General features: G+C 34.0%; 2 protein-coding genes across 5 annotated transcripts; both read left to right on the top strand.

Annotated features, from left to right (window-relative positions):
• The first annotated feature begins 2,183 nt into the window (after positions 1 to 2,183).
• LOC112779737 (uncharacterized) lies at positions 2,184 to 6,215 on the top strand. 4 transcript variants are annotated; one of them, XM_072226458.1, is made up of 8 exons: positions 2,223 to 2,506; positions 2,633 to 2,718; positions 3,910 to 4,289; positions 4,405 to 4,640; positions 4,716 to 4,931; positions 5,032 to 5,124; positions 5,225 to 5,327; positions 5,699 to 6,215. In XM_072226458.1, the coding sequence occupies exons 4-7, from the start codon at positions 4,440 to 4,442 to the stop codon at positions 5,264 to 5,266; spliced, it is 552 nt and encodes a 183-aa protein (XP_072082559.1). In that variant the 5' UTR covers positions 2,223 to 2,506; positions 2,633 to 2,718; positions 3,910 to 4,289; positions 4,405 to 4,439; the 3' UTR covers positions 5,267 to 5,327; positions 5,699 to 6,215. The 4 variants fall into 4 exon arrangements, with proteins under 4 accessions (XP_025679861.1, XP_072082557.1, XP_072082559.1 ...); XM_025824076.3 differs by lacking the exon at positions 2,633 to 2,718 and having other exon boundaries at positions 2,184 to 2,506; XM_072226457.1 differs by having other exon boundaries at positions 2,420 to 2,506; positions 5,032 to 5,327.
• Positions 6,216 to 8,893: 2,678 nt separating this feature from the next.
• Positions 8,894 to 11,098, top strand: LOC112779738 (uncharacterized). Its single transcript, XM_025824077.3, has 3 exons — positions 8,894 to 9,227; positions 9,356 to 9,416; positions 10,843 to 11,098. The coding sequence occupies exons 1-3, from the start codon at positions 9,153 to 9,155 to the stop codon at positions 11,082 to 11,084; spliced, it is 378 nt and encodes a 125-aa protein (XP_025679862.1). The 5' UTR covers positions 8,894 to 9,152; the 3' UTR covers positions 11,085 to 11,098.
• Positions 11,099 to 11,457: the final 359 nt, after the last annotated feature.

Here is an 11,457-nt window from a genome sequence, read left to right as displayed (position 1 = left end):
AACTTTTTCTATCAATTTTAGAGGAGCCTCTAATGGAGGTAGATTCTGCATGAAAATAAGTAACTCAAAGGTTGTTAGTATAATAAACCTGCTACGGGTGTATAGTTTTGAAATATTGATCTTGAGTTGAGGGTTTAATAATTTATTTTTTTCACTAAACCAACTATTTATATTTTTTCACTGAATCAATTATTTTAAGTTGTGTGTTTTTGGCTTTTTCCTCTTTAATTTGTAGCATTATTCTTGCTCCACTATAATTTCATTTTTTTAATCCGGAGATTGTATAATATTAGCGAGTTCTTTCAAAAGATACTGGGAGTATGCACTGAATTGTTATGCTTACGACCTCTCTCATCAATCTTGTGCTGTATGAGTTATTTTTCTAATACTCAAAATATCTAATCAAAGAAATCTTTATATACTTGACGTAGACATATTTGGATTTTATATTTTCTATCATAGGTAGGATATAGATGCTGTTAAATTAGAGTTTAGGTAGATCTATGTCCATAAAAAATTGAAAATAATTGGAGATGGTAACATATTCTCAAATTAAATTTGAATATACGAAAAGTTATATATCGACGCAGTTGTAATTTTTTTTTAGAAGAGTTTGTCGTAGTTTACTTGGTATTTTTCTTAGAAGCATATCTAAGATAACAGATCTACAATTTTAAGATTCTATACTCCATCTGTTATAATTGTTTATTTATATATTTTTTGTTGTCTTTTAAATCTGTCTATCATTCCTGTTATGTTTTCCATTTTTTAAGATATTTTGAAGATTTTATTCTCTGTCATTATGATTGTTTAGTTATATTTCTTGATTATTTTTTTTAATTTTAACAGTTTTTCCTGTTTTCTTTTTCAATTTTTAAGGAAGCTTTTCTTTATCTTTTCATTTTTTGGACTTGGAACCAGCAATTCTTTATAGAAGTATTCTTTTAAGAAAGCACAGAATTTTGCAATGAGTAAGCCTCCTCCTCAATACTTTTCGTGAGCTACATGTTATCTGGGATGCAAGTAATTTTTATTCTGTTTCCATTGAGTTATTCCGTCGCTTGCTACATTGTTTTGCTTGCAATATATTGTCGAGTTTATTACGTATGGTACTCTCCCCCAGTCTTGTATGACCAGCTTTCCTGAATTGATGTCGAAGGCTTGCAGTTGACAAGAAATGAGGTTTTAGAGGAATCCACTGATGACGGGGTTCAGGATTGTGATGAGGCCGCCGATTCCTAAAATACATTTCTCCATCATGGATGTAGCTCATATTCACGGGATTTCATGCATATATACTACTGTATTCACCTATGATAGATAGTGGATTGTATTCTAGTCATATCAGTATACAATAGATTGAATTGATTGAGAAATTTTTTATTTTTTAAAACCTATACTCTCATATGAAGCTCTTTTATTTGACTGGTTTCTCATATAAAGCTCTTTTATTTAACTCTTACCTCTCATATAAGACTTCCTACAATCGTATATTTTAATTGTCCCTGCACATTCTTTCTATGTCCGTGGCCTATCAGGGAAATTGGAGACACGAAACTTCTTTCTCATTACCAGAAGCCGTTGGTTCGCAGAGAAGATGATAGAGGCGTCTCCATTCTCTTCTTCGGACCACGCAACATCCTTTGCAAGGTAATTGTGGTTCAAAGAGTCTCGTATACAGTCATGGCTGGATGCCTTCTCTGGACACAGTCACCTCTATCGAGCCATTGGTCATGCTCCGGCTTCAATGATGAGGGTTTGATTGCTGATCCCCAATTTCATTATCAAAATCCTTTTCATATTCGTTGATGAAACCCATTTCAGACGGTTTTTTGTTTTATTTTTAGGAACTGCTTCAATGGGACCGAAAGTACCGGGCTAAATTTGGGTTTGAGTTTATAACAAGTACGGAAACGTGGTTCCCACAGAAAATACTTGACGAAGTGAAGGTAAAAAACTTCCTATTTTACTTTTGTATTTATCTAATGTATAAAACAGTTCTCTATCTATGTAGCTAAATTCTATCTATAAATCTCTATGGATTAGAAATGTTGTAGTATCATATAGTAAATATATTTACAGTCCAACTATTAAAATCTAAATTTTTCTTCATTATTTTACTTATAGTTTTTCTTAATTTCCCAATACCTCTAGACATAGCTACCACCAAGTAAAAACAAACAACTACAGATATAATGTATATTATTAACCATTCAAACTTCAAAGACACAGGACTATAGTAGCAGCTTGTTTTGTTACAAACTAAATACCCCAGCTCCGCTATTAGTAAGTTCATCTGCTTCTCAATCCTTATACCCTAGCCCTAAATCAAAAAATTGAACGAAGGCACCCCCAGCCAATAGAAGCTCTCGCAACTCGCGCTCTAATGAGGGATCCTCAGCTCGCGCCGGACCTGGGTCTCCAGAAGCTGCCGGTCGCTCAGGTCTCTCCGCCAGTGTGGTCGTCTTCCGGTCGAGATTACTGTTGACCCATCCTCTCTACTTCGGTAACCCTCCTCTTTCTATCAATAAAATGGTTGATCTTAAAATAATTGATTACAGTAGTAGCTCATATATTATAAATGAAATCTATATTGTTCCTTTCATCATAACCTATTTTTCTTTTGGGTAAGAGTTATAATTCCAGTCATCACCTCAAGCTTGCTTTGGTTACTATTCTGACTTGAAGTTTCATCAAGAATTGGTGGAAACTTATTAGGTAATGGGAAATTAGCTGCCTAGGATTTTAAATAACTAATTAAAGAAAATTAAATATGGTATTTTATTACCTGAAACAATTAAAACTGATGATTAGTTCCCTTGGGCAGTGATGAATAACATAAACCCTAATAAAAGGCTTGAAATCATGTTAATAATGAGCTTCGTTTGATGAGTGTTTTTTCTTATATGGTCTTGTATCTTTTTTTTTTGTTGAACAACTATATCAAATAAAGAGAGAAAACTTAACAAGGAGAACATGGTTTTATAGAGAGTTAAAAGCAAAGTAGTTCAAACATAGGTCAAAGCTTGATTATTTAGTTTATTTATTATAGATTTAGTTCTTTTATTTTGGTATATTTGATTATTTTAGAAGTTAATTATTTAATTAAAAAATATAACATATGATTATTGATTTAGTTATTAATTTTTTTTGTGTATATTATTTTTTGAGTGTATAATAGTATAGTTAGGATTGATTTGAGATGTAAGAAACTGAGTAAGTATCCATAAGAGTCATAACTTGATTTCCACATAATCATCATGTGTGCCTGCTAATAAGGGTGAAAAATAAAACTCAAGGTCCGCTTGATCTTTTGTATTCTTTATATATATATATTATTAACACCACATATCAAAAAAGTAAAATTGAGAAATTCAGCATATAAAGGGTACTCCTTAGTACTCTGATTAGTAGGTGTTATACAAAGAATGTTTTTTATTGCTAAGCCATGTTGCCAATATAATAGAAAACAGAGTACCCAGTAGAAGCAACAACAACAAAAAAAGAAAATTTGTATGTGAAGTGAAGTGCACTGTTTAAAAAAACACTTAATTATTCGATGGTTATTATAAAATAACATTTTTTTTGGCCTCATATACTCGTTATAATGATTATAGCTATATAAGACAATAATGCTAGACAGACTATTGGAGTTGCCCTTTGCATTTGAAACACTCTTGAATGTATGTGGTGCTTTTTCATATTGAAATGGTTGGGAGTAATTTAGATTCTTGGGCAGAAATTATAGTTTTTCATTTATGTAATCTTATATCTATATGGAAACTTGTTTTTTTCTATGTGAATTAGTCAATGAATTATAATTCAATTTTGGTTGTAACAAATTTACCCACAAAGCATGAATGTGCTTTGACTCCTCTTGACTCTAATTTATTTTTTTCGTTCAAACAGGCACCCTTTATCTTCTAAGATGGCTAGAAAATGTCGTTTCATGAAAAAACCAAAGTTAGGACCAGGATGTCAGCAACCACAAACGGCTCCACCTCCGGTCTCGACTTCCCACCACAATGACTTTGGAATTCTCCCAGACAGTGGTGATAGTGTCCCTCCAACTTCATGCCCATTCCTTCTGCCGCGCAGTGTACCAAGGCCTGCTCCACAAACGAGCACAAATAATATTCAGAACTCAGAGCCAAGCCATGTAAACTCCGTGGATAATGCCAATGATGTAGATTCTGTTGATCAACAAGTTGATGACTCCTTTATTGATTCTAGAGCTCAAAATCGCAAAGGACGCAAGACTATAGAGTTTTGAGAAGTCAGGATAATCGGTAATTTGTTTAATAATTTTTATATGTTCAACATGATTTAGACTCTTGTTATGTATTGTGATTCTCGCATGCTATCCACTACGGATACACATAAGGTATTATGTTTGGCTTATAGATTCCGATGGCACAATCAAGCCGGCAAGACTAAGCATGAGGGAGGCTATGGAACGGCCTAACGGTAGAAAGATCATGCTCAGGTTCAACAATGCAAAGCAAGCAATTGAAAACGAAGCTGGACTGTTGAGTGGCGTGCTTGGTCTGCTAGGATCTGACTTTGAAAAATTTCCTATTTGTGAGGAAAGTTGGCGTAAGATTACCACTAAGGACAAAGTTTATAACAAATGTGTGAAGGTAAAAGTTTATATCCCTTTTGAAATAAATATGCTTATTTTTACAATTTTTGACAAATTATTATTATCTATATAGCAAATTTTCCACTTTGATGAAGATAGCGAAGGAACTATCAAGAAAAATATTTTGAAAAGTATGGGGAAGTCTTGGAAGAAAATAAGGCTGAGGTTGTATAATGCTTATTTCGAGCCAACGTTCATGACTGAACAAAATATTGAGAACCGTCCGCCGGGAATTGATCAAGAGCATTGGAGATGGTTCCTTGACTATCGTGCCAAAGCTGAGATGAAGGTAATCTAGTAGATCATTGGTACACAGCAATAGTTTTTATGTTGTGTTGAGTCTTTTTAAATCAGTTTCTAATCGCCCTTTGCCTCTAATGGACCAATAGGAGAAGTGCAGGAAAAATGCGAAGAATCGATCAAAGCAACTATATACCCACACAGGCGGTTCAAAAAGCTTTGCACGACGGATGGAAGAAGATGTACTTTACATTTTGTTATTCATTCTTTGGACTATTTCTGTGACTTAAGGTTGCCTTGATTGTGTTAATTACGGTAATGGCATAAAATTTGTTGATACAGTCGGAACAACAAAGGAGAATAGTCGGTAGAGGAGAGTTATAGATCAAGTGCACAAAAAAAAAAAGATGGCTCCTATATGAATGATGAAGCAAGAGCTATCAATGTAAGTACTACTACTTATAATTGATCAATAAAGTTAAGACCTCTAGTAGTCTACTTTTCTATGTTATTTTGTTTTTTTACCTCTTTGGTGAATGGTTTACTCCCCTATGTCATAATGGACCAAGAGACCTTTACAATTTCTAATTCAGCTTACTTTAATTATCATTGCAAATTTACCTGTTATGTTTATAGACATTTTGAACTTCGATATAATTTGGAAACAGTTGGGGTAGAATTTGAATGATTGAGTTTCATTTATCCCTTACTTCTTTTTATAGTGGTTGGCATCCTATGTTGTTATCTTTTGGTGTGTTCTTGACATGAGATGGACCCATCAACATATTTATTGTATTTGCTAATTCGTGTCTGTAGGAAAGAATTGAGGAGATTAAGCAACATGATGAGTCATCTAGGGTGTTGTCTCAAAATGATTCCATCGCTCAGGTTTTCGGAAAAGAGAAACCAGGTAGAGTACGTGATGTGGGTTTTGGACCGACTCCTAGTTAACTCTTCGGTCTAAATTCACATGCGCCTGGCAACGGAGTCCAACTAGAGGAGACTCAGAGGAAACTACTTGAACTGCACGCAGAGCTGAAAGGCGAGAAGTTGAAGAGGAAGGCGATGGAGGATGAGGCAGCAGCAGAGAAGAAAAAGATGAAGGCGATGGAAAGTGCTCTAATTTATCTGTTTCAACGGCAAGGTGAGGAGCTGCCACCAGACATTGCTGCAAGGGATGAGTTTCGTGGAGTGATAGAGTGAAAAATAGAATATTAGGTTTGGAGATATTTTGTATTGAAGCAAACATTTTATTGAATTAGACTGAGCAACTCTTTGAAAGAGATTTCTTTTTGTTCGTATTTTGATGGATATATATTTCTTGTTTTGCTTATATTTCAATTTTGTTTTTGCTACAAGTTTAGATTCTAAGGTTAAAAATATTCACTCTTAAAATAATAAAAAATATAAAACGAATTTAAAAATAATTGAATAATATTTTAAACCAATTATGCGTGTTTTATTGGAAAACCCAAATTTTTATTTTTTTTAAATTTCACTTAAATTAGCGGCGGTTTTAAACCGCCTCTGTTTTGGTTCAATGAGTATAAAAACTATTATATCTGGCGGCGGTTTGCAACCGCCGATATCCCTGACAGAGACTATATTAATATTTAGCGGTGATTTGAAACTGCCGCTAAATGTGCGGAAACTTGGACACTATGGATAAACATTGCGGCGGTTTTCTAATGAAGTGCTGCGAAATTTTGATTTAGCAGCGGTTATACCAGCGGTTGCTGGAAACCGCCACTAAATCCAATCCCGGCGCCCATTCCCGCCTCTCTTGTAGTGTCATCTAGCCTAAGTTTTCAGTTTTCACAGAACATTATATATTAAATGCAAGAAACTTAAACCAAACATTGGCCAATTCCTATGTAATGATCAAAGCAATTTAATTAAAACCAAGACAGCCCCTCAAAAGCTCAATAAACTCTAGGCTATGCTTCCTCCAAGTTCCAATATTCACTATTTCAAACCCCAATTATTTATTCACAACCTAATACACATTTATAACACATATATACCCACTTTAATATCCAAAACATAAATTCAATAAAATTAAAATGGAATTATGGTATCTTCACCTTACCCAAGCTTCACATAAGCAAGAGTAAATGTTTTTCTCAAGCTAATTGGATCCTAAAACATCAAAGAGTAAAGAAATTCAATATCTCCGCTTAATTTTCCAAAAACTGGGGAAGAAAAGGCTGAGGTGAAATAGCAGGTTACCTATGAAATTGTTCCAGTAGAAATGTAGAGCTTGACGCGGTGGTCGCGTGGCCGCAAACGGTGCGGCAATCGGAGCTTGGATCGGAAAGTTATGGCATTCGGAAGTTAACGCAAGGGTTTCGTGCCCTTCTCTTCTCCTCTCTGCATTCAGCTCCGCTTTTGCTGCATTTTGAAGAAGAAAATGAGCTTTGGCTCATTTAAAGGTTGGTCCGGTTGGGCCCACGGGCTCGGTTTGGGCCGGTTCAACCGGTCCGGTCCGTTCGGTCCAATCTTGGGTCGAATTTCTTGAAATTAGTGTCAAAATTCTCGTTTCGATGAGCTCTATCCTAATTTGATATAATATTTACATTTCTAATCTTCTTTATTAAAAACTAATTTATCGACTAATTATTTACTAATTTAACGGAGTTTATATATTAAGTTAAAGTGTTGAATTGACCGTTGTTAAGTGACATGTTGATGACCAACTCATCATTTTAACTTAGCAATTATACATTTTTCATTAGGAGTTAACTATAAAAATGATAAAATAATCATATTGTCTCACCAAAAATAGAATCCAAAAAATTTTAGGAATCAATAATTTTTAGTAATTTTATTTTATATTTAGTCAGTATAAATACTAAATTATTTTTAATAAATAAATTTTATTAATTTATATGTATAAATTTTAACAAATATAATGTAAACGGTATTAATTTATATAGGTAAATTTTTTAGCTAATATATATACAAATTATATATTTTATATGTATAAATTTTTATAAATATAAATATAAATTATTATTAACCAAATACTAATTAAAAATAATAATATTTACTGAATTAGTTACCATTATACCAAAATGTTCATCTTTGGTATATTGACTCAATATTGGGAAGGGGTGTTTTGCCGCATTGTGGGTGTCAGGTTCAACACGCTGGGGGCATGGTGATAGGGCGTCAGAGGCATGGCAGGTGCTGAAAACATGCATGGAGGCGTGGTGAAGTGGCTTGCAGTGACGGTTGGCACAGCCCTGGCAACACGCAGGGAGCGTGTTGCCTCTGAATTCTAGCAGCGAAGCAGAGTCTTCGCTCATTTTCGAGGAGCCTGGAGCAATACGGGAGGGCATGTTGCAGGTGGTCTGCATGTAGGGGACAGCCTCTTATTCCGGTAACCAGCAACCCTCAAAGAAGCTCTATAAATTGAGCTTCTGGGGACCATTTTCATCCATAAGTGTTGTTGTTGAATGCTTCACAATTTTACCGTGAGAGAAGTTGAGAAGCTGAAGAAGAGTGTTAGAGTTAAGGGTGTTTGTGTTGTTGTTGAATGCTTCACAATTTTATCGTGAGAGGAGAAGTTGAGAGACTGAAGAAGAATGTTAGAGTTAGAATTGCTTGAAGGAAAAAAATTATATAAAAAAATTATTAATTTGTAGTGATTAAAAATGGTACGTAATTATATGGCACTCGAAGAATATATCATCAATTATTTGGATCATCTAATTTATGTAAGTTCATAAATTTTATTATTTTATGTATTTAAATTAAATTTTTTTAATTTTTGTTATTGTTAGTATTATATAAAAATATAATATTATTATTTTAGTATTATTATTTTTTAATAATATTTTCGAATAATATTTTTAGTTGTGTATTATAATTATATATTTTGTTTTATATAAATGTAAATATTATTTACAGGTTTTTTTGGAATATAAATGTTATTTATACTTATTTATTTTCGAATATAAATATTAAAAAATTGCAAATCCAAACTGATCCAAATCGCTTGTAATCGGATCGAATCGCATCGAATTTCCAACAAAATTTCATCCAATTCAAACCGCACCGCTTCGGATTGGATGATTTTTTAACCGAACCAAACCGCACCGCGAAGACCCCTATCTACAACCCTGTCTCCTCCTCATCCGGTCATTCCCTCGACCCTAACCCTAAAACTCAAGCCACGTCAGCTTCGCCTCCGCAGCAGCAACTCCATCAATTATCACAAGACCCCATCAGAGCAAATGCTGCTTCCCGCAGTGGTGGTCTCAACAAAATGACGTGCTTAGTTTCCACAAGCTTCGCTTTTCCGGTACGTATTTCTCTGCCGCGGCCACCACCCCCAATCAAGGTACTTTCACTTTGTAAACTTGTCTGTCTCTTCGAACCCTAGCTTTTCTTTCAAAACGGCTTATGTATTTATTTATTTATTCACTCCCTCTATGTTTCAATTTAATTTTGAATGATTTTTGTCTTCAGGAAGTGCAGCGATTAGAATCTTCTCTGGTTCGATTTTCAAGCAGTGAAACTGTTACTGCAGGTTAGATTCTTCTTTTCAGGGCTATGCATTGTAACTGTTTGTGATTATATCTTGCTTATAGAGGGTTTAACATTGCAATGCTCATGGCTTGTTTTTTTCATTTTTCTCTAATAATAATTCATGCAATTTGAAATTTATCAGGTAACATTAGTTAATTATCAAATTGTGTTCAATTTTAAATTTGGGAGCCTATGTAATTTAATTTGTTGGAATGCCCATGTTGGATTTTTGTATGAGAATTAGTCATTATTATAAGGGTGGAACTGCCGAAGATATGTTTACTGCTGGTTAAGTAGGACTCGGATTTTACGTAGCATAATAACTTTGGTACCTAATTTTAATAAATTAGTACATTGTTCTAAGCTGCAGGTTAGGTTGGGAATTTTGTCCCTTTGGGCATCTCTAAATGCTGGCAAATTAGTCTTTGGAAAATATTTTTTAGTTTATGGTATCCCAATCGTAATTTGTAATGATGAGTAATGAGCTTTTGAGGACCAAATTGGTTGTTCTACCTCTTTATTTGTGTGGTAAATATTCTGTCTGATGGTAGATAGAGGCAGAGTGCAGTTGTAGCTAAAGTCACTTACGATTAATTAGTTAGTTGTTACAGGTGGTAGCTCCTAACAGGTTCAGTTTGTTAGGTCTATGTGCTAAGTTAACTAACAAGTTAAACTTGGAAGCTGACTTGTATATAAGCTAGGATTAAACACTGATTAGGTAAGAATTCAGAATTCATATTGAAGCTTCCCAAACTCTGCTCTTGAATATTCTCCATCCTCACCACCTTTCTTTGCTTCTCAGAAAAGTTTTGTCACTGTAAAATGGTATCGAGCTTGCAATTCAAATACCTTGCAAGAGCAAGCTTGAAGAGAAAGGGATTTTGGAATGATTCAATTAATTCAGAGAGTCAAAGCTATATGCAGTATATATAGCTGTACAAATAGGAAAAATTAAATAGCTAACTAGTGGTGTAGGATTTAAATCTAACAAACTAACTAACCTGCCAGCTATACAAAACAAACTCTACAGCTATACAAAGGAAACTCTAACAGATTGCTATTTTGCTGCATTTTAGTTTCATTTGGCAATACAAAGTATGCAGCTGTATTATGTTACAGTCACTCTCCCCCTCCCCCCCCCCCCTTCTCTCTCTCTCTCTCTCTCTCTCTCTCTCTCTCTCTCTCTCTCTCTCTCTCTCTCTCTCTGTGTGTGTGTGTGCTTGTTGCTGCAAAAAGCCTTAAACATAGTCATGCAGCAGGTGCAAGTATATGGTATATGGTAGCTTGAATGTCAACATCAGAATTACACCAGGCAAAATTTGGAAGTTATATTTAAAGCAGAGTTTGCAGCATCATGGTTGCATTGAGTTTGCAGCATCATGGTTGCGTTTCGTGTTTTTTTTATTTATTTATTTACTGTGTGACAGGATATATTTTATTTTCAGCTCAAAAGACTCTTGTTGCTTGCAGTTCAAATCGTCACATTTTATCCGTGAAAGGAAGGTTTCAACATTGCTTCATGTCATGCACAAGATTTATATATGAATCTTTCTCTTATAATATGAATAATGTACAATGCATGGAAATATTTTTATGTGGTTATTGGGTAGGACCTGATGATGATGATGGTTGGGGATTTGTGGAAGCTGTGATTAATCAAATTACTTGATTTTGTTTGTTTGATTTCTTCTTTTTCTTCCTTTTTTTTCTCCCGTAAGCTCAATTTTGCTTCGTTCATATCAATTATCAGATGTTTTAGTAACAGCCAGGAAGCTGAGTACAACTATTATTTATTTGTAAGTTTACAGGTTAAAGCCTTAAACAACTTTGCTAAAAGACACTATAAGAGAATACATATATTACTTTGGTAAGTGTAATGTTGATGTGAGCGGTTAAATGTTACTTTGGTACTATAAGACTTATTTGGTTTTGAAAATATGACAAGATACTAAAAATAAGATACAAATGATAGAGACAAAAAAATGAGTGTTTTTGTATTTTGTTTAGTGATAAACTAGGATAAATTATGAAAGTATAATTTA

The sequence above is a fragment of the Arachis hypogaea genome, chromosome 19 (assembly GCF_003086295.3).
Source record: "Arachis hypogaea cultivar Tifrunner chromosome 19, arahy.Tifrunner.gnm2.J5K5, whole genome shotgun sequence".
Classification (NCBI taxonomy): domain Eukaryota; kingdom Viridiplantae; phylum Streptophyta; class Magnoliopsida; order Fabales; family Fabaceae; genus Arachis; species Arachis hypogaea.
This window is presented reverse-complemented; position numbering and strand designations above follow the sequence as displayed.